This window comes from Stigmatopora argus, chromosome 8, assembly GCF_051989625.1.
Source record: "Stigmatopora argus isolate UIUO_Sarg chromosome 8, RoL_Sarg_1.0, whole genome shotgun sequence".
Classification (NCBI taxonomy): domain Eukaryota; kingdom Metazoa; phylum Chordata; class Actinopteri; order Syngnathiformes; family Syngnathidae; genus Stigmatopora; species Stigmatopora argus.
In genome coordinates, this window is record NC_135394.1 from 4,771,148 (window position 1) to 4,796,608 (window position 25,461).

At 39.1% G+C, this 25,461-nt stretch overlaps 2 protein-coding genes across 6 annotated transcripts; both read left to right on the forward strand.

Moving 5' to 3' along the window:
* The first annotated feature begins 788 nt into the window (after positions 1-788).
* On the forward strand, positions 789-21,592 carry rexo1 (REX1, RNA exonuclease 1 homolog). Of its 5 annotated transcripts, XM_077607624.1 has the most exons (19): positions 790-1,121; positions 1,728-3,490; positions 3,597-3,695; positions 5,093-5,306; positions 5,942-6,063; positions 7,130-7,267; positions 7,374-7,494; positions 7,711-7,836; positions 9,059-9,199; positions 9,831-9,944; positions 10,201-10,274; positions 10,392-10,502; positions 11,151-11,266; positions 11,367-11,505; positions 11,654-11,774; positions 13,315-14,284; positions 14,798-14,857; positions 14,942-15,084; positions 21,515-21,592. In XM_077607624.1, the coding sequence occupies exons 1-16, from the start codon at positions 947-949 to the stop codon at positions 13,401-13,403; spliced, it is 3,663 nt and encodes a 1,220-aa protein (XP_077463750.1). In that variant the 5' UTR covers positions 790-946; the 3' UTR covers positions 13,404-14,284; positions 14,798-14,857; positions 14,942-15,084; positions 21,515-21,592. The 5 variants fall into 5 exon arrangements, with proteins under 5 accessions (XP_077463754.1, XP_077463750.1, XP_077463749.1 ...); XM_077607628.1 differs by having other exon boundaries at positions 789-1,121; positions 1,731-3,490; positions 13,315-14,857; XM_077607623.1 differs by having other exon boundaries at positions 13,315-14,857.
* Positions 21,593-22,253: 661 nt separating this feature from the next.
* On the forward strand, positions 22,254-24,977 carry dmbx2 (diencephalon/mesencephalon homeobox 2). Its single transcript, XM_077607713.1, has 3 exons — positions 22,254-22,645; positions 23,450-23,625; positions 24,513-24,977. The coding sequence occupies exons 1-3, from the start codon at positions 22,513-22,515 to the stop codon at positions 24,957-24,959; spliced, it is 756 nt and encodes a 251-aa protein (XP_077463839.1). The 5' UTR covers positions 22,254-22,512; the 3' UTR covers positions 24,960-24,977.
* Positions 24,978-25,461: the final 484 nt, after the last annotated feature.

A 25,461-nucleotide genomic window follows, 5' to 3' on the forward strand; every position in this document is an offset into this window, starting at 1 on the left:
TGACTTTTTTTTCCAGGTAAAAAATGAAAAGTCAACCATCAACTGGAAGAATAAAGGTAGAGAAAGTCCTGACAGCTCAACAAAGCAAAATGTGCAAAAGAATGTGTGCCATGTGCAATGATAAATCATATTTGCTTGTAAATTATTGCATGTTTTAAATTAACCTTGAAATTAAGATTGGGTATAATGATGATAATGAATTAATTTTAATTATTTGTCAAGACTTGAAGATCAGAGGAAGACATTTGCTGGGAAATAAATTTATCTAACCAGTTGTTGATTCTTTACACACGTGGGACAGATATAGATCAGAGACATTTAGTGTCTATATAACTTATTCCCTACAGTAGATGTATAAACAATGTCCAACTTCACATAATAAAAGGATGGCTAGAAATCATTTTATTATGAAAGAGTGTCAGTAAATCTTATGTGCAAAAAATGATGGAGCACTACGATCTGTAAAGTTAGAGAAAAAGAAACGTAAATCATTATGAAAATCGAATACAAATCCTGTTTAAAAAGGGGGGGAAACATGTTTCCGTACAAACGACTAGTACCAAAGCAAATACGACATAGATTCTGGTGGATTTGTATTGATAACATTTTCGCCAGTAAAAAGACCTAATCGATTTTTTAGCGAGGTTGTGCTTTTAAGAACTTCCTTTTGAATGTATTGATATAAATGTAAGCTAAATCATATCTTTCAAGAAGATACTAAAACTACGTTGCGTAGTGCCCCATATTTTACATGTAACATCAACCATCGATCACGTGACACATGTGACGTCATCTGAACGTGCGAGGCGACGCGAGATTTCATTTCCGCCAACGATCCAACATGGCGCCGTTGTTATTGTCCTAGCGCTCACTTAAGGTTTCTTGTATCGCCCCACGTATGAGCGAGGAAAGATTGGCGGGGGTATGACAGGAGTATCTGGGGATAATGCTGAGATCAACCGGTTTCTTCCGTGGGCTTGACTGTCCATTTTACACGGAATTTACCGAGGGAAAAGGCAATGGGTGCAACAGACCCTACTGTCACTTCAGGCACAGCCAACAGAGACGACAGCAGTACGGCGCTACCGTCGAAACTAAGAAGCTCCAAACAACACAGAAAGGTATTTTATTTCTAATGACAGTTTTAATAACTAGCTTTTGAGTCCAAGTCAAGGCTTGCTAATCATTCGGCTTTGGAGATCCGTTCGGAGGAGGTTGAACAAATGGCAGCACTAGCCGCTTCCGAAAACTCGTCTTTTGTGCAATGATTTGTAGTTATAGAAAGAAAAATAAGCCGTTTATCGCCGTCAACGGCAGCTAAAGAGCCAATCTTGCCTAAAAAGTTAGTATTCACTCTGAACACGGTGGAGCAGCATTTGACAATCGTTCAATTCTCCCTGTGAAAAGACGTAAAAACATGAGACCAAATAGTCAAATACTGTTGTTAAACTGTTTTTGTTGCTTGTTTCTCGTTGAGGCAATGTTTTAAAATTGTGAGCGGCGTAATTCCATTGTTAATGTTTGGCACGAGAACCTACGTTTTGAACATTTTCTTCAAAATGTTGGAATCTGGAACGATGAATGCATTCTGTTCTCATGTGGGTCGAATGAATACTTTTTCAGCTGACCTAATTTTCCACAATGAAGCTGAATTTTAGAATTGCTATGTCAAGTGTGGATCATTTGAATAGTTCCATTCAATTGTGACAGTCTGTATTGACTTTCAGCAGAACAAGGTTATGACCCTTTCAAACCTGAAGTTGTGAGGCCTCAAGGACATCAGAATGGAACATCGCATCCCTCGGGAGACTTCACCGGTGCTCTGGAGATGGTCAACAGGGCTATCGAGGAGGTCCGCAATGAAGTGGAGAGGGAGAAGAAGAAGCTGTCTCGGCTCGGTGACGAACCGTATACTTCCGATGTCAAAACAGTTGCGTCTCTCTCAGAAGGTGTTCACGGTAAAGCAGCAGCTCCATACTTGGCGTACGATCCTGACAGTTACCAAATGACGTCAGGGGGGTATAGCCCCACCCCAAGCACCAAATATACTCTGGATTCGGATAATCGGGGTAGCAATAGCAACAGCATGGAGTACGTTCCCACTTCAGTAAAAAAGAATCCATGTCGAACGCAAACTCGCAAAGTCCCATTTTCTCCAATTCCGAAATACTCAACCGGCACATCTCTGTCAAAGTGTAAATACACTTTAGATACTTCAAGGCCATCTACAGACATGGAATACGATCCGCTCTCCAACTACTCTGCAGGCATTACGGTAAAGCGAAAGAGAGGTGACAGCATGGGCGTTATTGGCGTTGATGCCAAAAAGACGCAAGGACTGCCTGTGTTGGATGACGCAGCTGTACCGTCTGGGAGAAAACCACAACATGAGAGCGTGGACATGAACAAGTACACATTCTCTGACTCTGGTGGGGAAAGCTCTGGGACTGAGTACAGACCCACTTCACTCAGTTGTCTTCAGCAGAGAAAAGCCAACAGTATGATCAAATCTGTGGACAGTGTGGAGAAGGAGAGTAAAAATAGATCCAAGGGTGCCTTACAGGCACTGACACTGAAAAACAAACAGGATTTCAAGGCACAAAAACCTCTACAGCAAAAGATTGGCCCAGAGAAGAAGAAACAAAAAATTGACAAGTCTGAGAAAGCGAAAGAAGGCCAAAAATCTCTCGTGAAAAAAAGTAGCAAAGAAAAGAGCAAAGAGTCACTAAAGAAGATTCAGCATGACTCTACTAAAAAGGAAAACAAAAGTCACGGGAAGAACAGTGATAAAAAGAACATTGTTAAGACTGCTGATAAGGTCAATAAAGAGCATAAAAAAGATGAAGAAAAGATGAATTCAAAAACCAACTACACCAGCAAACAAGGTAAAGATGTGGAGAACGTTGCAGGGGAAAGCAGGAGTTCCAAAACTTCCGACAAGGAACAAAGCAAGAAAAAGAAGGAGGGGAAACACAAAAATGGTCAACTTGACAGTAGTAAAAGAGACAAGGATGGAAAGAAACTCAACAAAAGTAGCTCCTCCAGCACGAGCTCTAAGACCAAAGCTAGTTCCGCAATCAGCAAAAATAAGTCAAAACACAGCATCACCTCTAAACCCGTGAAAAGCGTGGGGCAAAAAGAAAGATGTCTGAGTCACGCCGACCTTTTTGGGGACGATAGCGCAGAGGAGGCTGAACCGATACTGATAGATGACAGCGATGACGAGCCTGAAGAAGTACTCGTGAGGAAATCGGCTGACGCTTTGAAAAGGGGGCAAATAAATAAGAGGAAAGCTTCTGAGTTGACCCTGTCTTCCTCTGAGGACGACAATGACCGAGTTCCGGAGGGGCCAGAAAAAGATGTTGAGATTGACTTGTCAATTTTTCAGGATGAGTTTGACTTTGACACAGATCCCATGGAGGAGTGTTTGCGGATCTTCAATGAATCCACTGATGTCAAAAAGGAAGATAGGGGACGGCAAGCAAAGCAGGTAGCCTCTTTTTTTCCATACCTCTTCATTTACTACTGTTGGTCTTTTGATTGGTTTTGTTTTTAAACGGGTAGTGTCACATGTTTATGTTTGTATGTGCTCACAGCCATCCAGAGATTCAGAGGACGATACCACTGAAAGCACTTTAACTACTCTCGTCCCTGGTCAGAAAAAGAGAGTCTCACACTTTGTTTCCAAAGGAAATGTAAGTACACAGAGCTCATCTCTTATGTGTTCAGTTGGGTCCATCTATTATTTGAATCAAATTTTCGGGTTCAGAAAAAATGGTTTGCTCCAAATTTCAGGATTATTATTTCAAAATGAAGTATGAACGACCGCATGGCCACATTTTATTACAGGCTGAATCCCTGTCAAACTACCATGCAGGTTGTTGTTGTTCTTCTTGTGGACACTAACTTTGAAGTCCTACGCCTCCCTCATTCGTCAAAAGATAATCTTAAAATTTGGTAGCTATACACCATGGGTCAGTATCTATCGAACCCTGGTGGTGATTTAGATTTTTTTGTATCAAGGGTCATCATTTTTTTCTGTAATTACGTACAGATTTGTCAAAAAGCCACAAGTTTTTTGGCAAAATATATTTTTTGCAACAAAATACTCTCACATACTTGGTCAGTTCATTACATATTAGCATCTTTTAATATATACAAAACAAAATAATTTCTGACAAATTAAATTAAACAATCTTTCATGATACTACAAAAAAAATCTACACATTTTCACTGCCGAAGAATTCAACCTTGGTTGAGTTGAAAAATTTATTTAAATGTAGGGAACTGTTGCGGTCTTCACTGAGATGTTCATTGGAAATGGATTCATTTTGATTGGAAACAATCCAATTGTTTCAAATGTAAAAATGCACTTTACATGATTATTTTGTCTCTACACACATGCAAAGATACAGAATTAAACCCATTTACTAAATTTCATTCTGGAAGAAGGTAAGATTGTGTTATGTGGTGATAACAGCAAACAACAACAAAGTCACAAAATTGAAGTACACTAGGCCTTTATATTCCAACAATAGAACCACCCACAACATTACTTAAAATGTACTCTTATATTTATATAAGGGAGCAAGTACAATGTTCTAGGAGGGCCATCCCAGTCCCCAGGCATGAAAGTCTTGAATGTGATCTGGAGCTGGCTGTCGATGTTTGGCAAACATAAATATTAGCTGAAATGGATGTTTTTTATTTTTTTTATAAGGATGAGTGGATAAAAATACCTGTACACAGAATCCAGAAACTAACACATTCAAAGTCATAAGATATGTCTAGATGTTGCTATGTTGGCAAAATAAAGATCTACTAAATATTGTTTTGTATTTTTTTCTATTTGGGTGCCCAAATCTGTGCACCTATATGATTTTGTTTTGATACATGTATTCCGTGAGTCCAATAAACTTTCGTTTCAGTTCCGAAATATTACTCTGCCCATCAGTTTTTGGAATATCAACCAGAATTTGCTGATCAAAACGCCCAATGATTATACCAATGCATTTAAGATATTGAATATAATTAGTTTTTGCACCACCCATTGAGTTTCTTTTAACAAAAAAATCATCTCCCTGTTTGCCAGAATGATGCACCCTCCAAGAATGTGGTCCGGCCGTACAGGAGACCCACTGCACAGGAGGTTTGCTATCAGCGCATGCAGATGGCGCAACAACAAGCTGCTCAGCTTTCGGCTTCAGTCAAACCATCCGCACAAAGCACACCCAGCACCAGCTCTTCAGGAGAGAAGAAGCGGATTGCACACCGTCCCAATCCATTGACACCATTCCATAATACAAGTAGGAATCAGTTGTAGAAACCTTTTTCGTTAATGTCTATTCTTGCTCATACCTCAAATCGCAAATTTCATTAAAAATGTAGCCTTTGCAAAAATACATCTCAAGGTGCTTATTTTTATTTTGAAAATCGATTTCTCTTAATGATAATTGTGTCTCCTTAGAATCAAGTGCACATTATTAGAAACACTTTTAGGACCAGGCTAATGTGAATAATTATTATTCTAGGTTGCTATTTCTATTTGAACTAACCATTGTTAGTTTTGTTAATAGATTTTATAAAAGTGCAGTCAGTAAGTTGATTACTGAATGAAGAGAAATGTCCACATTTTTTGTGTTTGCATTTACCAAAAAGCTACATTGCTAAAGGTGGGGTGGGCAAAAAAAAAACTTTAATTATGACAAATATTTTATCATTTTATACACTGAATTTTGCACTTAACAGCAGTATATTGACAAGAGTATAATGCCATTGTTAATGATACAAACTTAACTACCATAATATAAAAATGTTTAACCTAATATCTTAGCTTTGCTGTATACCATATTCATAGTACTAAAATGAACCCCTAAAGTAATGTTTTTGAGGGGGTTACCATGATTGTTTCTGAAATTTCTCGATTTGAACATTTGGGCAGGTTCTTCGGATGCTAAACCAGCCAGTGGCCTACCTGTTAAGACTCAAACCACAGCTGGGATCTTGTCGAAGACCACATCCACTGTTGCACAAAAACGTGTGGCTCACACACCCACCATGAAGGTATTGGCCTCTAAAATATCTTGTATTCCTCATTCGAATTTTAAAATTCTGGACACACAACTGACAATTCCTACCAATACTATTGCCTCTCTAAAATCACTTTTGTTCTCTTTGGTGTGATTAACCCATATCGCATGGTGCCAGTATTTCTGTGTGTTGTAGTCAGGTGGGATTTACACTGCAGGTCAAATTAAGGAATTCCAAATGAATTTTAATATCAGATTTTGGCAGTACACATACAGTAATCCCTCGATTTATTATTATTATTTTTTTTTAAGTTCATAAAAATGTGAAAATCCAGGCTGAAACTCGTAAGCGGAAGCCACTCAGCACTGAAGTAAAAAAATATATATATATACCAGACATGCCAGCGATAATCAAAAAATCGTGAAGTAGGGTCACCCCTATTATACATATATATATATATATATTTATATATATATATATATATATATATATATATATATATATATATATATATATATATGTGTATATATATATATATTATAGGGGTGACCCTACTTTGCGATTTTTTGATTATCGCTGGCATGTCTGGTCGCAAAGTAGTGTCACCCCTATAATAAATATATATATATATATATATATATATATATATATATATATATATATATATATATATATATATATATATATACACATATACACATATACACATATATACACATATATATATATACACATATATACACATATATATACATATACACATATACACATATATACACATATATATATACACATATACACATATATACACATATATATATGTATATATATATATATATATATATATATATATATATATATATATATATATATATATATATATATATATATATATATATATATATATATATATATATTATAGGGGTGACCCTACTTTGCAATTTTTTGATTATCGCGGGCATGTCTGGTCTACATTATATTCGAGGGATTACTGTATCGATAATAGATTCTATAGTAAAAGCAGCCAGTGGAAATATTGCCTCAGGAGGTCTGTTTTACGATGTGAGTGATCTAACTATATTCTGTTCCACTTCATCAGAGTTCTTCCATGAAGCGTCCCATCATCCCCATTGAATTTGGAGCCAAAATCCCAACTATTATCCGCCAGCGCTACCTCAACATTTTCATAGATGAGTGCTGCAAATTTTGCTCATCAGAGAACGTCGCCTTCCAGATGGTGAGAATGTCTTTAGATTTGAAGATGTCACCTCCATTGATTTACCTGTGTTGTGCTATTTGATGACACTGTGTTTTTAATTGAAAGGTGTTATTTTTTGAGTTAGGGCCTGGATGAGGAGAAGCTGGTGTACGAGCGCAGTAACACCAAGAAAATCTATCTCAATGTTGCTGTCAACACACTGAAGAAGCTTCGCAGCAAGAGCAGCTCGTGCTCCTTAGTTATTAGTATGTGCATCATACATTAAAACCCAATACACCCCCAGTGAAGTTGGGATGTTATGTTAAATCTAAACACAATACAATGATTTACAAACTTTTAACACGACGTCCTAACTTCATTGGATTTCAGGTTATAAGTAAGATGCCATGTAAAATGTACCTGTTGTGTCATATGTATATATCTGTTTATCATGTAAACTTTGTGTGTGCGCTGCTTTACAGGGGATGTGAGTTTACCTCCATCGCGGAAGCCACAGTCTCATCAGGACGTTCTGGGAGGCCGTCTTGCAGCAACGACTAGTTTCACTGTCAACAGGATGGGGAAACAGCAGGAAGAGAATCTCAAAGGTGAGGGTTACATTCTCATTTGTCATTGTTACAATTTGACTTAAGCACCATGTCTCGGTCTCAATTTATTCAGAGCCGAGAGTATTATGAATCACACACTAGTTGGCTGGGATAGGCTCCACCATCCCTGGCGACACTTGTGAGGATACAGAAAATACCGCACAGATATTTTAGTGTTATTCTAATATTCACTCTCATCTCATCTCATTATCTGAACAGCTTTATCCTCACTAGGATCGCGGGGGGTGCTGGAGCCTATCCCAGCTGACTTCGACACAGAGAGTGGGAAAGCCCTGAATTGGTGGCCAGCCAATCACAAGGCACAAGGAGACACACAACTCTTCGCGTTCACACTCATACTTTGGGGCAATTTATAGTGTCCAATCAGCCTACCATCCATGTTTTTGGAATGTGGGAGGAAACCGGAGTACCCGGAGAAAACCCACGCAGGCCCGGGGAGAACATGCAAACTCCACGCAGGTGGACCGACCTGGATTTGAACCTTGGTCTTCCACTGTGAGGCTGATGCGCTAACCACTCATCCACTGGGCTGCCCTCTATTATTCACTGTTATTATTAAATAGGTTTAAATGAGTTGGGTGTATGACCTGATAAGTTTTAGTTATTTTTATTTTATCTAGTTATTTTAATTTTAACTTCATTCCATTGAATGGGTACTTTCTGCTGTTCGATATCTTCTGCTGCTTCTAATTTTTCTCCTATTTGAGGGATTTTTCCTTTTGCAGATTAAATTTTTTCTTCAAAATATGCTTTGCTGATCTGATACCCATATTTTTAGACCACTAACTTTACTGTATGCAAAAGATAATGTCACCAGGAAATTAAAAATGATTAAATGTATTGTAGTGATCCCTCCTGGTACTTCCTCGCTCTGTTTACCAATATTATATGGTGCACAGTTACTATTATTAGTTTTTAAAAGAAAGTAGTCCCACTTTGCATTTGATTTACCACAGCCGAAATGCACGGTTGTTCGAAAAACACCGAATTTCATCCAATTTTGTGATCAAATACGATACTGTCCGATACTTCAAATATAACCGTATCAAGCACCGATACGGAGTATCAGGTTGGAACATCACTACTTTATTTTATATAATTACCTTGTGTTTATTTTGTTTTCTACATGTTCAATAAGTGTTAAAAAAAACAACAGCAACTATTATTTCTTGTTTGAACATATTTCTGTGCCACACTATAGGTGCTGCACTTTACAGAAAGTTGAAGGCTTACCTGATGACAGAAGAGCAGCTGCAGGAGCATCGATACCCCCGAATAAACCCCGACGCTATAGGAAAGGCTGTTATATATAACCTCCCCGAGAAAAAAGTTATCATGGACCGTAAGTAGATACTCACGCTGATACGCACTAATCAGTAACATCTCGTCCAGTGCTCAACATGGAGGGGACACGCTCTGAAAAGTTTTATTAAATTACAGCTTCGTTTGTGTTGACTATATAATAGGTCTAAACATCCCTATTCAGAATTTTTCTTTTAAATGAAAACTAAGGCTATTAAGCCCAAGGCTTTGCACTATAAAAGCATTTTTTAGCCTCACCCACATTCCGTGTCCATGCCAGAACACAATTTTTTCAAATACAAAATAATAGATTTGCATACAGTTTTGTTTAAAAGGTACAGTGTAAAAGGGCTTTTTGTTAAAAATCGTAACTGCGCGCAGAAACAAAATATTGCCTTTGAGTTTGTCATTTTGGAATTTCTGTTTTTTTCCCCATGACAAGAGTTCTGCTCCCAGCTGTGGCAATAGTTTTAGGATTTTCTCTTTCTGCATGACTGTGCTCCATAGAACAAAGCAATGTGCAACATTTAAAAAAAAAGTTATCTCTGAAGATGTTATAGCGCCATCTTTTCTTCCGTTGTTATTTGCACCAGGTGTAATGTGCAGCTTTTCCTTTGCATTTTCTTCCCCTACGCTATCAGCCAAATTAATACTACTTCCTGTGTTTTTAGCATTCACCAAGATATGCTGCAGATGCGGTGCCGAGTATAAAGTGAACGTCAAGGGTAGCTGTGTCCGCAAAGAAGAATGCTCTTTTCACTGGGGACGTTTGCGCAGGCAGAAAGGTAAGATATTTGTTAATCATCCAATTGTAATGGTAAAGAGTTACTCCTGTTCATATCAACTAGTACACGACAATAATACATAGTTAAGGACTTTAACATGTTGACAATCTCATGAACCCGAAAGATTGTTAAATCGTCTATAGCAGGAGTAAAAAAAGTGATCTGGATTGTGATGTTTTTTAAAAAATCAGGATTTGATCTTTTTTTTCCCCTTAAACACACCTCTAATGTCAACATTTCTCTCCTACTGTCACAGTGGCTGGAGGCTGGGAGACCATGTACAGTTGCTGCGCCGGTTCCGTGGGCTTTCCAGGCTGCCAAACGGCACAGGTATTTTCTAACATTTGAACACTGGCATTGCAAAGACAATTCAAATAGACCGTCAACGTATTTTTCACAGTGTAAATTAATCTGCATCTATCTGATAAATCTTCACATTTGCCACAGCAACATGTTCAAGATGGGCGCACAGAGTCATTAGATGGCTATGTGACAACTTTCAGCAAAGCTCTCCCACATGATGGCAATGGAGGAGTGTTTGCCTTGGATTGTGAGATGGTAAGATCAATACATTTGTCCTTGGGCTGTGCGATATGATGATATTAGATTGTTAAGATCGTCAACATGGTTCTCTGGGACAGGTTTCGTTTAAGATCGGTCGTTGAGAAGTGGAAACCTATTCTGTAGTTTGGTGGATCACAATTCAAATTTCTTTATGGACAACTGGGATGCCATGTCATCCAGACAAACGCCAATATGGACAAGCCAAGTTGTTGTCAGAACTTTGCATAGGCCTATATTAGATAAGAATGGTAAATAGTGAAGTCGTCAGACAATATGTATAAACACTTTAATGGAAATACATTTAATAGTATAAGTAAAAAAGTCAATTAAAATAAAATTACACAATTAAAACTTAAGTTTCACTTTTTAATGAAATATACAGGTCCAATGATGGCGTCAAGTCCAGGTTGCTGGGGCTGATGGGGTGGAGACTCACAAGGGGGGTTTGCTACTGTGATTTTGTTTCAAATGGACAGTTCTTGTAGTTTCTGCGGAGTGCTTTTTGGCAACCCTCGGAGGCCTCTTTAATGGCCGGAGCCCTAAGCAACTACATTTCTGCCTATTTGCTAGCTCCCAGTACACAGCGGCATGTTTTTCTTATCCAAAATATTTCTTTCACCTCTATTGTGTCCTGGAAACCAGTGTTACACCAAGCAAGGGCTGGACCTGACAAGAATAACAGTCATAAACTCGGACTTAAAAGTCATCTACGACACATTTGTTAAACCTGACAGCAAAGTGGTTGACTTCAACACGCGGTACGTTTGTCTTCTACATTCTGAAATAAGCTGGTAGTGGAGTAATGGGTCTGTTCTTTCAGTGTAAACAGTACGTGATGGGTTTTTGGTCTGCGAACAGATTTTCTGGCGTGACACCAGAAGATTTGGATGGTGCCACTATCACTTTGAGAGATGTTCAGGCTGTGCTCCTCAGTATGTTCAGTGCTGAGTCCATCCTGGTGGGTCACAGCCTGGAGAGTGACCTCCTGGCGCTCAAGGTAGACACCTCCTAATTTCCAGCAACATATATGAGCAGTAGTAAAGTACAGGAAATGAGCCCGTTAACTGATTGCCCACCAGTCCAGAGTGCAGTCTGCTGTTTATTAACTATAATGGGATGTTTTTTCTGCCTTTATTTTATTTCAGCTTATTCATAATTCAGTGGTAGACACAGCCATTGTGTTCCCTCACCGACTAGGTCTACCCTACAAACGTGCCTTGAGGAACCTGATGGCTGACTACCTCAAACGCATCATTCAGGACAGCGGTAAGAGAATTAAGTACAGCTTGAGAACTTAGGTTTATTTATATAGGGTGCTGGAGGGTGGTCACTGCCACCCGACCCAGTCAAAAAGGATTAGATCTCTGGCACCATCAATGGCATTGGAAAACATAGCATTAACACCCAGTCCCGACAATTTCGATTAATTGAATATTTCTCATTGTTAATGGCAGGGAACGAGTTAGACACTCATTCATTCATTTTTCGAACTGCTTATCCTCACAAGGATCGCGGTGGGTGCTGGAGCCGATCCCAACTAACTATAGGCATCAGGCGAGGGACACCCTCAATTGGTGGCCAGCCAATCGCAGGGCACGGGGCGACAGACAACCATTCACGCTCGCAGGGGAAATTTAGAGTGTTCAACCAGCCTATCTTGCCTGTTTTTCGGGATGTGGGAGGAAACCGGAGTACCTGGAGAATATGCAAATTCCACATAATGAGGACCGACCTAGGATCGAACCCTCGACCCCACAACTGTGAGGCCAATGTATCAACCACCGGGCCTTAGTTAAACACTATAAAATTAATTATTAAAAAAATCAACTCTGTGACATTTGGGGCCATAACTGTACATTTCTGGTTTTAATTGTAAAAATGTTATTGTTTTGTATATCTGAAAAAAATAATGATTATTAATGAAAAAGGATACAATGACAAATGGGATTTGGCATTCACATATGTAAGACTCTTTACTGCATTAAGGCTCCATCTAGTAAATAGGGAAAAACACAATCTTTGAGCTGCTATAAAAGTACTTCGCAATCTACTTAAGTGGAATTGCGCCTGGTTCGCTATCTGTACCACATATGGAACCATGTTGGAAGTATTTCCAAAAAGATTAAATATTAAGTCATTTAATGAATAATTGAAGTGCAATTGCTACACGTATTTAACATTGAGGCCTGCGTGACTCAAGCTGTGAAGTCTATGATTGTGGATGGCAGGTCTTTACATATGGGATAGGTCTTTTTTTTTTAAATTAACATTAAAAGCTTTGCAAATGTTACATTTACCAATCTTGAGTGTCCTAAAATGACATTGAACTCCACTTGGAAGGTTGTAAAGTCTTTGAATTGTGCTACCTCAAATGAATTAGTGTCTGAGATTAATCATGAAATTTACCCCAGAATTGACATGTTCAAAGTGGTGTTAAACAGGAACCCAATTGGAATAATATAATACAGTGCGCTACTGCAACTTACAGCCAAAATCATCAGCATATTCTCAAATCTATCCATCTTTCTCAGTGTCAACAAAAGCGGAGTATTATTTTCTTTGTAACTGAAAAGTTTGATGCGGTGCTTATGTTGGATTTTTGTGCAGGATATTTTGCATTTTGTTGCAACAATCAAAATGACACCATTTAAACTGCTGTACCTCCATGTTGCCAGTAGATGCCAACAGTGCAGGCATTTTTTTTAACCACAAATGAGCTAATTTTGTCATTTAACTTACTAAATCTGATCTTTTTGTTGTCATTCATCTTTTTGTAACATGTTCTCATTTCTGGGTGTGTTTACAGTCGATGGTCATGACTCAAGTGAAGATGCCTCTGCCTGCATGGAACTGATGATATGGAAGCTAAAGGAGGATGCTAAACTCAAAAGATGACCTCACGCCACCCCTTTAGGCCTCACTTCATGCCTAGGAAGTATGTATCAAGATGTTGGGATGGCTCCGCTCAGTTTTGAGCAGTACAGGCCAGAAGCATCTATTATTTTTGGCTTCATTGCGCACATTTTGGAGATGACAGAAGCCCTAATTATCAGTGTTACTTTTTGGGATGAACCTATCCTCATTTGTAAGTCCCATCAAAATGTATTGTTTGTTGTTGGATTTCTTGAGTTGGTTTTTTAAACCAATTTCTCAACAACAATTAGAATTTAAAATGTGTTTTCACAGGGTGAGAAGGAATATTATCATAATGGCAGGCTGCATTGCACTATGAGAAGAAAGCTCTTGAATTGTCTCAAGTGCAAGTTCTTTATCTGTTTTAACATGCATTTACTTCCCAAAGGTAAGGACTTTCCTTGTTATATACATGAGTGCTTTAGCCTTTTGGAACATTGACATAAAAGTGCACATGGCATTTCTCTCCCTGCCCATCCATGTTCTCGGCTAATTGTTTCTTATTTAGCTAGCAAAAACATGACAGATTTTTGATTCGTCTAAGGAAACGCGTTGTGTTTTCCCCAAACTGATTAATGTACGTATTTACAGTATATCACTGTACTTCTTAGTACTATCTCTGTCCTCTGCTTTGCATTGAATAAAAAGTCAGGAAATGTGACTTTATAGGTTTATCATCGGGCTGCACTATTATTTAATTTACTCTATTGTCTGTTGAAGGCGGCCACGTGAAATGTTGTATATAAGCGCAATGTTTTCTTTTGTATTTTTGGTTGTTTATCTTTTCTATTAAAAAAAGGTATTGCCAGTGGCTCCTCAAGTTGTTTTCACAGTGGTGATCGGATAGGACATGTAAATCTTAGGTATGGCACACCAAATATAACGATTACACCCAAAACAAGATACGGGATCACTTTTTTTCCAGTAATTCTGGTTGTGATGTCACAACCAGAATTGTTCATCGTGTCTAGGTTTTTTAGTGCTATGCTAGCTTGTACATGTTGACAGAATGACAATTTGGTCACATGGCAAAAAGAGAAGAGAAACCCCATGGATAACATACTTGCAAGTTTTAAAAAAATCTGCAGCTCATTCTAGCTGTGACACCGGTTTAAAGATTTTTTTAATGGGCATTGCTAAAGCAGCTAATAAAGGAAGACTCATTCAGATCGAATTTCTTTATTGAGCATTTTATGTTACTTTTTAAAAATGGATTTGAGTCCAAAATATGGACTTTTATCAATTAAAGTCACTTGAAGCATTTCGAAAAACCTTCAAATTCAGTGTTTTACAGACAGTTTTACTTTTGTCAAACCGTAAAATCTTGTGCAATTCCACTTTGAAAAAGTCTAACTTTAAAAACCTGTGTTGGCCAGACTGGATGCAGCGCCTCGTGGGAGGAGAGCAGTTTGTGCGGCATGTCATTCCTTGAAGAGGTCAGTCTTTTGTTGTCCTTTATTTTTCATGGAATTATAGTTAGTTAGGCTGCTCTCTCCAAGTACAGTGTGTCCATCCGACAGCAGGTGCAGCGGCTGTGAACCTCACTCCAGCAGATGTGATAAATGGGAGTGAAAGGGTAAAGTGAGAGGCCCATCTTTTGCCTATTAAGCTCCTCACGTTGCATGTCAGGATGCATTTCCCCCGGCCAGGCCAGAGAGCCCAGGTATGAAAAGAGCCAGATAGTCGGGATCAATAGCGACACAATGTTGCAGTGACAGGGAGGGCGGCTTCCTAGTGTTGCAGAGGATTTCTTAAACGTGTGGAGCAAAGCAGCTTAGAGGGGTCGTCTTCATTATCAAATTCGATCAATGCTCGCCTTTCTCTCTCCAGTGATCACCTTTGACTGGTGTGGGCTCTGAAATTGACCCCATGCTGAGGGATGGAGAGCTCAATTATCTCTGCATGAGCCCAAGGAAGGGAACGCTTGACTCAACTTTTTGCTATTATGCAATGTAGCAATGGAACTATAGGCTAGTCGAATGTTTTTGATCGTTATCCAAAAAGAACATTTTGATAACCTTCATAATTTAATGTCATGTCATTAAATGTTAGAGGGCGACCCTGCAAATTGTCTTGTATTCACGTCAGTCTATTTATTTAGGTTGCTTCGAAGTGGATTAAAAATTGTAGTTTGTTGAGCTTGCTATCTGAACCCCGATCAGACACATAGTGTTATTTATGCGTGTGCGCTTGGTGGTCAATGTCAGCCTAAACCCAGAGCGCGTCTAAGCCAGTGTCAGAGCTCACAGCGGGGGGTGGGCTTAAGAGGAACCACTGACCAACCGCCCGCTCGCCCACTCCGTCCGTCTCAGGTCAAAGGCCAGCCAGTCCTATCGATTCCCCCTACGAAGGGCGCTTTAGCCCCTCTGCCGCTCTTCGGTCCACATGTTCCTGTACCAACATTGCCTTCCCAAAGGCTTTCCAATTGTGTTTAGCATGCCGATTGATCCGGTCGCTGTTCAGAGGGGGGACTTCCATTCAGACCTGACGACTACAAAGGTCCTCTCTTGACAGAGATTGTCAATAAAAGAAAAGTCCGCTATTGACAACTCATTAAAGAAGACTGCAACACAAGGGGCCTTGCTTTGGAAACATCTGTTAAACAGTCGTTAACAAAAAATGGCAGCCAAAATAGATAAAGGAGGGACAATATATATATATATATATATATATATATATATATATATATATATATATATATATATATATATATATATATAACAAAAAGTAAATACTTTGTACTTTATTTAATGCATAATAATAAACTCAGCAAGTTGAACGATATTATGAATTACTACAAGTAACTTTTATTTTCAATTGAATGTTAATTCATTCGTTTTCCGAACTGCTTATTCTCACAACAGTTACGGGGGTGCTGGAGCCTAATCCAGCTAATTTTGGGCAACAGGCAGGGGACACCCTGAATCGGTGGGCAGCCAATCGCAGGGCACGAGGAGACAAATAACCATTCACGCTCACACTCATACCTAGGGGCAATTTAGAGTGTCCAACCAACCTACCATGCATGTCTTTGCAATGTGGGAGTAAACCGGAGTACCCGGAGGAAATCCACGCAAGCCTGGGGAGAACATGCAAACTCCACACAGTGAGGACCAACCTGGTATCAAACCCAGGACCCTAGAACCGGGAGGTCGACACGCTAATGTTAAGATCATCAAAATGTACTATTATTATATTACGGTAGATATACGAAGTAAGCAATATTATATTAACCCAGCAAGAGACTATTTTTTGTGAAAAAAACTCGGGTTGTATTCATTTTCTCAAATTGAGTGTTTTTGATCTTTAAAAAAAACAAAACAATTGTATCTTTTTTTTCAGTAGCCTGTTTTTGGCAGGCTGGCCCATTTTCTCTTGCACTTATTGGCAATTTTACTTTAAAAGTAACTTGTAACGGCAAAGGTTTAAGGTTTTATGTCATCAGGATGGCATTTTGACTAATAAGCAGTGGTGTTATTGTAGTATGTCATCACCTGCTCATTAATGTGACTGGCCTTTTGTCTTTCATGCACTGTAATCCATGCATGTGTAAGCGGATCCCCCTTGGAAGAGTTTCTCTACTTTTGAGCTGTTTTAACCCAACATTTGCTGAAATCCACCAACTACTCATTTTCTTACTTTTCAGTCTTCAAAGCAAACTACTTATAATGCTGGCGATTAAAAGTACTGCATCAAATCAAATGGTTTAACATTAGAGTTACTACAAAACCCCATGGAATTACACTTCTTTAAGCTCAAAGTTCTAATGTTACCACAAATAATATACAAGTATCTTTTTCCCCCACCTGTAACAAATAAGCCCCTCTCGGGAATGCCCTGAAGTCCGGTAATGCGACGGTGTTTAAGCGGCTTATGCTTGAACAGAATCTACCGGCTCATTTTACTCTGACATTACACGGTAATTTACCGCGCAGCGACCCAGTCACTTGCAGTACGTGTACGCAAGTTGATGACCTACTGGAATAGATAACGTAGTTGATGTCAATTCTATATCATTCCGCATCACAACGAGGAATAGCGTTTTTTTTAAATATCAACTTTTGACAAACAGTTGGCAAAGAGCAGAGAATTGATCAAGCTGTGCTCGATTTTAGGGATAAGGCAGAAACTCTTAAACCTTTGAATAGGACGGTGGTTTTATGACCCATCACTTGTGAATTGCGTACGTGGTAAAATTATGTGTGTTTATGTGTATATATGCAGTAATACCCTGTTTATTGCAGTTAATAGGCTCCAATGAATAACCGCAAATGTAGCGATAGTGTTTTTATGGTGTCTTTAATATTATTATGACCATATTTAAAACCATCTCTATTATTATTGGCCCGTGAAATACCCTCCAATTGAGATTTGAAATGTCATATTTGTATTATTGTTCCTAAACAACCAACATTTTGTATATATTTGGCAGATCCAAGCGACAATGTGGTGAATTTGTGATAGTCACTTCACGAAGTGGTGAGGTATTACTATGAATATTTTTTTCAAATGAACCTCGTTATGGAGAACATGTTAAAGCTCAGGCTAGTTTAAGAGTAACCCCTGTCGAGGGTGCCAGCTATCTGTAGAAAGATCTAGCACATGGCACTATGTCTGAAAAGAAACTGCATAAATTGCATGGAAATGTTGCAGTATTTATGTCTGAAAGCGCTATAGTAACAGGTAAAACAATGGCTTGAAATGGTAAACCGCTGAGGGTAAAATTCACCTAACCAACAGTATTTTCCAGATTACTATAAGCCAGACATTATTTGTCATAGTTTGGACTTTCAACTTCCAAAGTTTGACAGGCTAATAACTGTCAATATGTTACGATAACAAATGCCTGTTTAGCCCGTTGTTCCCTATTTACTTGATATAACTATAAGTTTTGTTCATGGTGTCTGATAAAAGTAGTTTCCTAAAAAAAATATGACTTGTGCTCCAGTGCTACTTCTCATCTCATTTTCTGAACCGCTTTACCCTCACTAGGGTCACCGAGGGTGCTGGAGCCTGACTTCAGGCCAGGTGCGGGGGACACCCTGAATTGGTGGCCAGCCAATCGCAGGGCACAAGGAGACAAACAACCATTCACGCTCACACTCATACCTAGGGGCAATTTAGAGTGTCCAACCAGCCTACCCATGCATGTCTTTGCAATGTGGGAGGAAACCGGAGTACCCGGACGAAACCCACACACGCCCAGTTAGAACATGCAAACTCCACACAGGTGGCCCCACCTGGATTTGAACACTAGGACCCCAGAGGCCGACGTGGTAACCACTCAGCCGCCGGGCCACCCTCTTTTTCGTTGTGTACAATAATTTTTTATTGCGCACTGGAGCAGAGTGATGGCCTTAATATTTCTCAACTTGGCACAAAACTAGTTAGGGACGGATTAACAAATAGTGCAAAACTTAAGTCTGTTTAATATATACCTGTAATGAATGTATTAAAATTTGTCTCGACTTCATAGAGATTGGGAAATCCTGGACTAAGAGCAAAGTATTTGACGAACTTGACGCACGGCAACTTAACGTGACCTTTTAAGCCTTTTATAGTGACCTCGTAGTCCGATAATTAGCCTCTAAATTGTACATCAGTGTGGTTTTCATTTCCTCATGTGGGAACTTCAGCAAACGAGGAAATTGAGAAGCAACTTGATGGCCACGAGGTAAACTCGGCCAAGACCTTCGTGGCCTCCCGAAGGGGAAACGACGGCGAAGGGAAGGGTTGCGCCGGTGACAGGGAGTGAGTCAGCAGTGGTGGTGCTGAGATGGGGAGGGTCACACACAAGCCCACTCTTTGTGTGCTTTTAATCCCCCCAGCCAACACAGCTTTGGCCAGATTTCATCATGAAAGTGCCATGAAATAACTACTTTTTTTCCCCCCTCTCCTCGCGCTAAATCTCTCCTAATCCTACAGGCTGCCGAGACAAAGGCCTCTGGGACCTAATCCTGGAGCTTTTAGTGGGGCCGAGGGGCTGGCCGACAGAGCCTCTTCTAAATGACTTATTTCTATCGGACACTAATATAGCTTGACAGCCAGGAACAGTGAAAGGAGCAAGACAAAAAGGCCAAGTTGGGAAAAGGGGAGTGTGCACAAACATTTTCACATATTTTCATAGTCTGAAGCGGTCGCTTATGTGAAGGAGTTGAACAAGTGAAGTCCAAGTATTAGTTCAACCTCTAAGTCAATAACAAGGGAGGGTTATTACTTTCCCTTTTTGAATATTACTCACATTTTTTTGACTTATGAGTTTGATTGCACTTTTTTTAAGACCATTGTGCTGGATTAAATGTTGATGTGGTGGAAATGAGTGAAAATAGTTGACAATTGTTCCATGTTGCTATTAGTTTTGTGTTTAAAATAATCCTGATCCAGCAGCAACTTGTGAAAAGTTCCCCACATATTTATTATTAGTATTTTTCCCGTCCACTTTTACAGTTTAGCCCACAGCCTATTTCCACATTCACACCGGTCCAACTTGGCGGTTGTGCCAAGTTTTTGGGGGGCCACAAAAAACAACTACATGTATTTTTAATGGCAAAAACACATTTTAAATTTGGAAAATGGTATTTTTTCAAACAATGTTGTCTGATTCACATAATTTACATGTGAAAAAAATCATAAGCTTTCAAAAACATAATCAGCCAGTTTGGGGCAAAAACACCTGCTCCAAAATTTGACTGAAACTTCCCGATATACATATTAGTTAATGGCCCTATTTATTTCTAATGGCACATTCAATTCCCAGAACTCCTAATGATTATTTTAAACTCGGACTCAAAGAAAAAAAAACTCAATTTATTGTCAAAACCATCAGAAAGTAACCTGAAATCAACAGGAAGGAGAAAATGGCCCAAAATGTACAGAATGTACCCCGAGTGCCCCAAAAATATGCAGGAAGTAACCTAAAATCAACAAGAAATGACCCCCAAGTACCCTAAAATCAACAAGAAATGACCCCCAAGTACCCTAAAATCAACAACGGAGTCAAAATTACCTCATTGCCTACCACTGACAACAATGGACACCCAATTCATTTAAAATGAGAAAACTGCCTGTGAATTCTCATATTTCAGTGAAATTGATTTTTATTGTTATAAATCCCCAAATAATCATTTCTATTCCTTTCTGTTTCATTTTGAATGTCATGGAATTGCAATCTCCATTATGCCATTATGTAGTACAAGGCACTATGCAGTGAGCAAATGCTCCAGCACCCCCCGCAACCCTAGTGAGGATAAAGTGGTTCAGAAAATGAGAGATGAGATGAGATAAATGATGCTATGATATAATGCTTGATAATCTTATTTTCAATCAGATTAAAAATCTGATTTTTTTCCCAAAAAAAATGGCCCCCCGGTTATTGATTACATTTATATCGCTAATAAAATGTCAGAAATATTACACGGATGATAGATTATTTTGATACATTATGATGATGTGACTAATTAAGTGAAATTCACAGTGCAAACCAACGACTTTTTTCAATTGGTAGAACACCAAACCACACCTTTTATGAATAAAGATGGATGGACAGAAAGATACAATACAATAACTACAAAAAAATGGATTTAAAAAATGACTATGTAGTGGATTGAAGTTTTGAGCTCTCTGCCAACTTTCCTAATTGACCTTACTTTGAAGAAGTTCTCAACAGGTTTGAATTAGGATTACCTTCACACGGTGACAGTTTACCAGGCGAAATATTGTGTGTGTTAGCAAAACAAACCCTCCTGGGAAGAGAAAAGGTTAGGAGGGGTTTGTGTCGGGGGGCCGTCAAAGGCAGCGGCATGATGGGAGAAAGAATAGAGGGCCGAGTGAGGAGAAGACCGCTGTTTTAATCTGGGTTGCCTCAGAGATTAGCCCACCACATTGTTTTAATTGTTTTAACGCTCGCTTGTAGGGGGATCCTTGGCATAAATCCCTTCAAATTGAATAGTTTCAAAAACTTGAGCCCTGTGCAACTCCACATCCCCCTCCTCATCCCACCTAATCCCAGCTAATACCTTTCTTTCTATTGGCTAATGGTTGAAGGGAGCCTGGCTAAATGCTTCTTAAATAGTGTGGGTTGACAATGTTTGCAGGCAGACGAGAATTTGGGAGCTCCTGAACCAGCGGGGATATACGCTAAAACGCCACTGAAAAATTCTCCCCCCTCAAAATATATATATATCAACACAGGTAACAACACCTCAAAATTTTCAACCATTATTATAATAATTGATTACTTGCTTGCTTAATCAGAAATTGTATGCGTTTCAGTCAGGAATGTTGTTTACTAGGCCTTTGATTATGCATGGTTGTTCAAATCTCTTATGTTCGGGAGCTGACCATCAGTGTGTCGTTTTAGTGTGGGTGTTCAATAGGTGTTTTATTTTGTTTTGTTTGTTAATGTTGTATTATATTTACTGTATTTTCCGGACTATAAGTCGCACCTTTTTCATACTTTGGCTGTGTGATGTTTTATTTTTCTCTCTGATCACTGAAAGATGTTTTTGTTCCGCTATAGTTATAAAAAAAATGTAAATGTTACTTTAACAGATGCTTATTTAGCCTATTGCGCTAAATAGTTTTACTTTAAAGTATGTTTGTTCTTGGTTTCTGAACAAATAAGAAATTGCCCTCCATAAAATATGACTTACTCCAGTGTGATTTATGTATAATTATTTCCTCTTTGTTATGCATTATTTGGATGGGGAAATTTATATTCCGAGGTAACACATCACACCTAAGATAAAATAGTACCAATAATAATAATTTTATTTATAATTTGATCTTTTTCATAACTCATTGGCAGTGAGTTTTGAACACATTTTTAACACATTTTGAGTGGATTTTATTTTTAATTATTACCACTATTTTAATCAATTGAAAATGCTATACATATAATAATTTGCAAAAGCTCAAATAAATTATTGGCTGGCCATAGTTTTTCTAGGAGAGGCTCCAGCACCCTCCGCAGTCCTTATAAGGATAAACGATAGGGAACAAGAAAAAAAGTGAATGAAGGTCCATATTAATATTGTCTTCATGTGGCTTTTAGTGGAAAAAGTTTGGACATCGGCCAATCGGTTTGTGCGGCATGTTCCACCTGCCTGGCGTCAACTCGGCGATGTTGCTGGAACTCTACCAGCAGATGACGCCACAGTACAGCAGCGTCTTCGCCACAGCTGGCCCTGCAGCGCGCACCCTGACTGTGGCCGAGAGACTTGCAGGTACTCAATCTTATCTGTCCTCGGGTTAAGATGATACTATCATACGTGACGACCCGTGTCAGAATACGGCATTGCCCGTATTAGAAGGCACAATTTCTTGTTTGCATATTCTACTCATGTAGATCAGACATACATGCATGTATTTGGCTAACATGTAGAAATTTCGTTTTTAGTTTTTGCCCTTGTATCACCGCATACTGCATACACACATAAGGCACACTAAATTTTGTTGCAGTTGCAAAGATAATGCTCAGATTTTATCCAAGCTATTCGAGATGACATTTATAATGTGATTGTGAGATGAAAATAATCAATTTAATATGATATTATCTCCACATTTAACACAATCATTTAACTTAAAATACACTAATATGGGTGTTTTTGAACGTAGTAATTATGACAATGTTGATCAATATTTTCCACTCTAATCATATATACATACATATATAATTTTGTAAAAACAATGACTATCAATTTTCCACCTTTCTTTTTACAAACCAGTACAAGCACCATGGCTGTAATAATTGATTTTGATTGTTCAAATGGCAAACCAATCAAATCGAAAAATGAAATGAAAAGCAAAACTTGGCTCCGCCCCATAATATCTTGGATCATTTTTGTTAAAAAGGATAGTTTGCTTTCATGTGTAACAATATTTTTCAAATTTGTATTTTTAACAACTGTCCGCAAAATATCGTCGCATTGTCCAAAGAGTCAACATTCATGTTTCAGATTAACACCCTTAATCTGATCATTGATGTGAAACTGGTCCCCATTTTTTTGTTTTTCTTTCCATGGCACTAGAACTTATCCTGGAAGCACGCTATGGAAACCAGCAAAAGCAGCGCCGCAGCCGCACGGCCTTCACGGTGTCGCAGCTGCAAGCTCTGGAGAAAGCCTTTGAGCAGACTCAATACCCTGATGTAAGCATGCGAGAGAGACTCGCCATTTGCATCAACCTGCCCGAGGCTCGCATTCAGGTCAGCTTCCACACAACACTTTATGGATTTAATTAGTACTCTTTATGACCTTTTTAACAACACTCCACCAACACAGAACAGGGAATTTCCCACATACTCCATACCGAGGATGTCCTGAGCGAGACTTTTGGACTTCTGATCTGATTTTTTTTTCAAGAGGTGTTTGCCAATCCGATAATCACATTTTAGAATCGTAAAAATGATACCAGCAGGAATTGAACAATCTATTTTTGTTTTAAAGTACATAAGACCTCCCAAAAATATTCCATGATGCTGTGCCACTATCAGTTCCAAAACAAGGTTGTCCCAATCGTGTTTGATTTACAGCAGACGAAAAGCACGATGGTACTGACATGCAAGCCACTGCTGGATCGGATTCGATCTTGTGACCAAATCTGATACTGTCTGATACTCCAAAAATAGCCGTTTTGGCCATCAAGTATATCAATATTAAGTATTGGATTGTCAGGTCACTACACTTCACCCCTTCTCATAGCCTTGTGTTTTAATTGATATTGCTATCTTTTACCTCACACCAACTAAGCGCATCGGCCTCACAATTCTGAGATCGAGGTTTCCATCCCAGTGTGGAGTTTGCATGTTCTCCCCGGGGTTGCGTGAGTTTTTCCTGGGGACTCCGGTTTCCTCCCACATCCCAAAAACGTGCAGAGTAGGCTGATTGAACACTCTAAATTGCTCCTAGGTATGAGTGCGAGCGTAAATGGTTGTCTGTATCCTCTTGCCTTGCGATTGGCTGCCCACCAACTCCGGCCGTCCCTCTCCTGGTGCCCGTAGTTTACTGGAATAGGCTCCAGCAACCCCCCCTTATGAGGATAAGTGGGTTCAGAAATTGAAAAAAAAACTGTATTTTTCTCCAATCCCCACAGGTGTGGTTTAAGAACAGGAGAGCAAAGTTCCGCAAAGGTCAAAGATGTGTGACCCTCCCCAAAGACAAAGATACCGAGGAGACACGGCATGACAGACAAGACACGGAAACATCACCCACTGAAAGCAACATCCCTCTCAGGCGACGTCTGCCAGCCAATCCGGCACAGCAGAAAAGAAGAGATCTTTACCCTAGTACAGACTCTCATCTCGTTTCAAGGTGCCCCCCACGACTACCCTCCCCCCCGCTTTTCCCTTTCATCCCAGGCCAGAATTACAGCCACCCACTTCACCAGCCACTTTTTGGGATGCTTTCCACTGAGTTTGTCGCCCCTGCAGAGTTTTGGCCTTTGGTACAGCAGCAGAGCCTCAGCCTGAGGGCTCCTTCATCAGCCATGACTAAAAACTGTAGCCTATCTCTTCAGACTCCTTGTGCCTTGTTCCAATAAAGATGTATCCTAACTTGGGCTTGTTAACTGTCGATTTCCACAAGCCAGTGTGCATTTGTGTCACTGCATATTTAATCCTTACATCCTTTAACATCTAAACCTATCCGTTAACTGTTTGATGTCCACTTTTTAGTATTTATCGTGTTGCAATGTGCAACAGCAACCGAGGACTCCTTACTATTATCAATCACTGAAATATGAAGAAAATACATTTCAAAATTAAACTATTTTTATGTAAAATTTTGGGTCCTTCTCTTCATATTAAGGTCCTAAGTGTCAACTTTTGGATCGCCGTCCACTTTAATGGCAACTGTCCCCGAAAAGGGTAATCAGCCCTGGGATATGAATATATATAAAATCTATCAGGGATATAGTCCTTATATTATATATATATATATATATATATATATATATATATATATATATATATATATATATATATATATATATATATATATATATATATATATATATATAAGTGGCGGGCCGTCAGGGCCTTCAA

Excerpts from the sequence above, each read along its gene's own strand:
- rexo1 (XM_077607623.1), top strand. The coding sequence starts at position 947 with ATGCTGAGATCAACCGGTTTCTTCCGTGGGCTTGACTGTCCATTTTAC. Across the intron at positions 9,200-9,830 it reads GAAAAAAGTTATCATGGACC|CATTCACCAAGATATGCTGC; the intron begins GTAAGTAGATAC and ends CTGTGTTTTTAG. Across the intron at positions 11,267-11,366 it reads GTGGTTGACTTCAACACGCG|ATTTTCTGGCGTGACACCAG; the intron begins GTACGTTTGTCT and ends GTCTGCGAACAG.
- dmbx2 (XM_077607713.1), top strand. The coding sequence starts at position 22,513 with ATGTTCCACCTGCCTGGCGTCAACTCGGCGATGTTGCTGGAACTCTAC. Across the intron at positions 22,646-23,449 it reads TGTGGCCGAGAGACTTGCAG|AACTTATCCTGGAAGCACGC; the intron begins GTACTCAATCTT and ends CCATGGCACTAG. Across the intron at positions 23,626-24,512 it reads TGCCCGAGGCTCGCATTCAG|GTGTGGTTTAAGAACAGGAG; the intron begins GTCAGCTTCCAC and ends CAATCCCCACAG.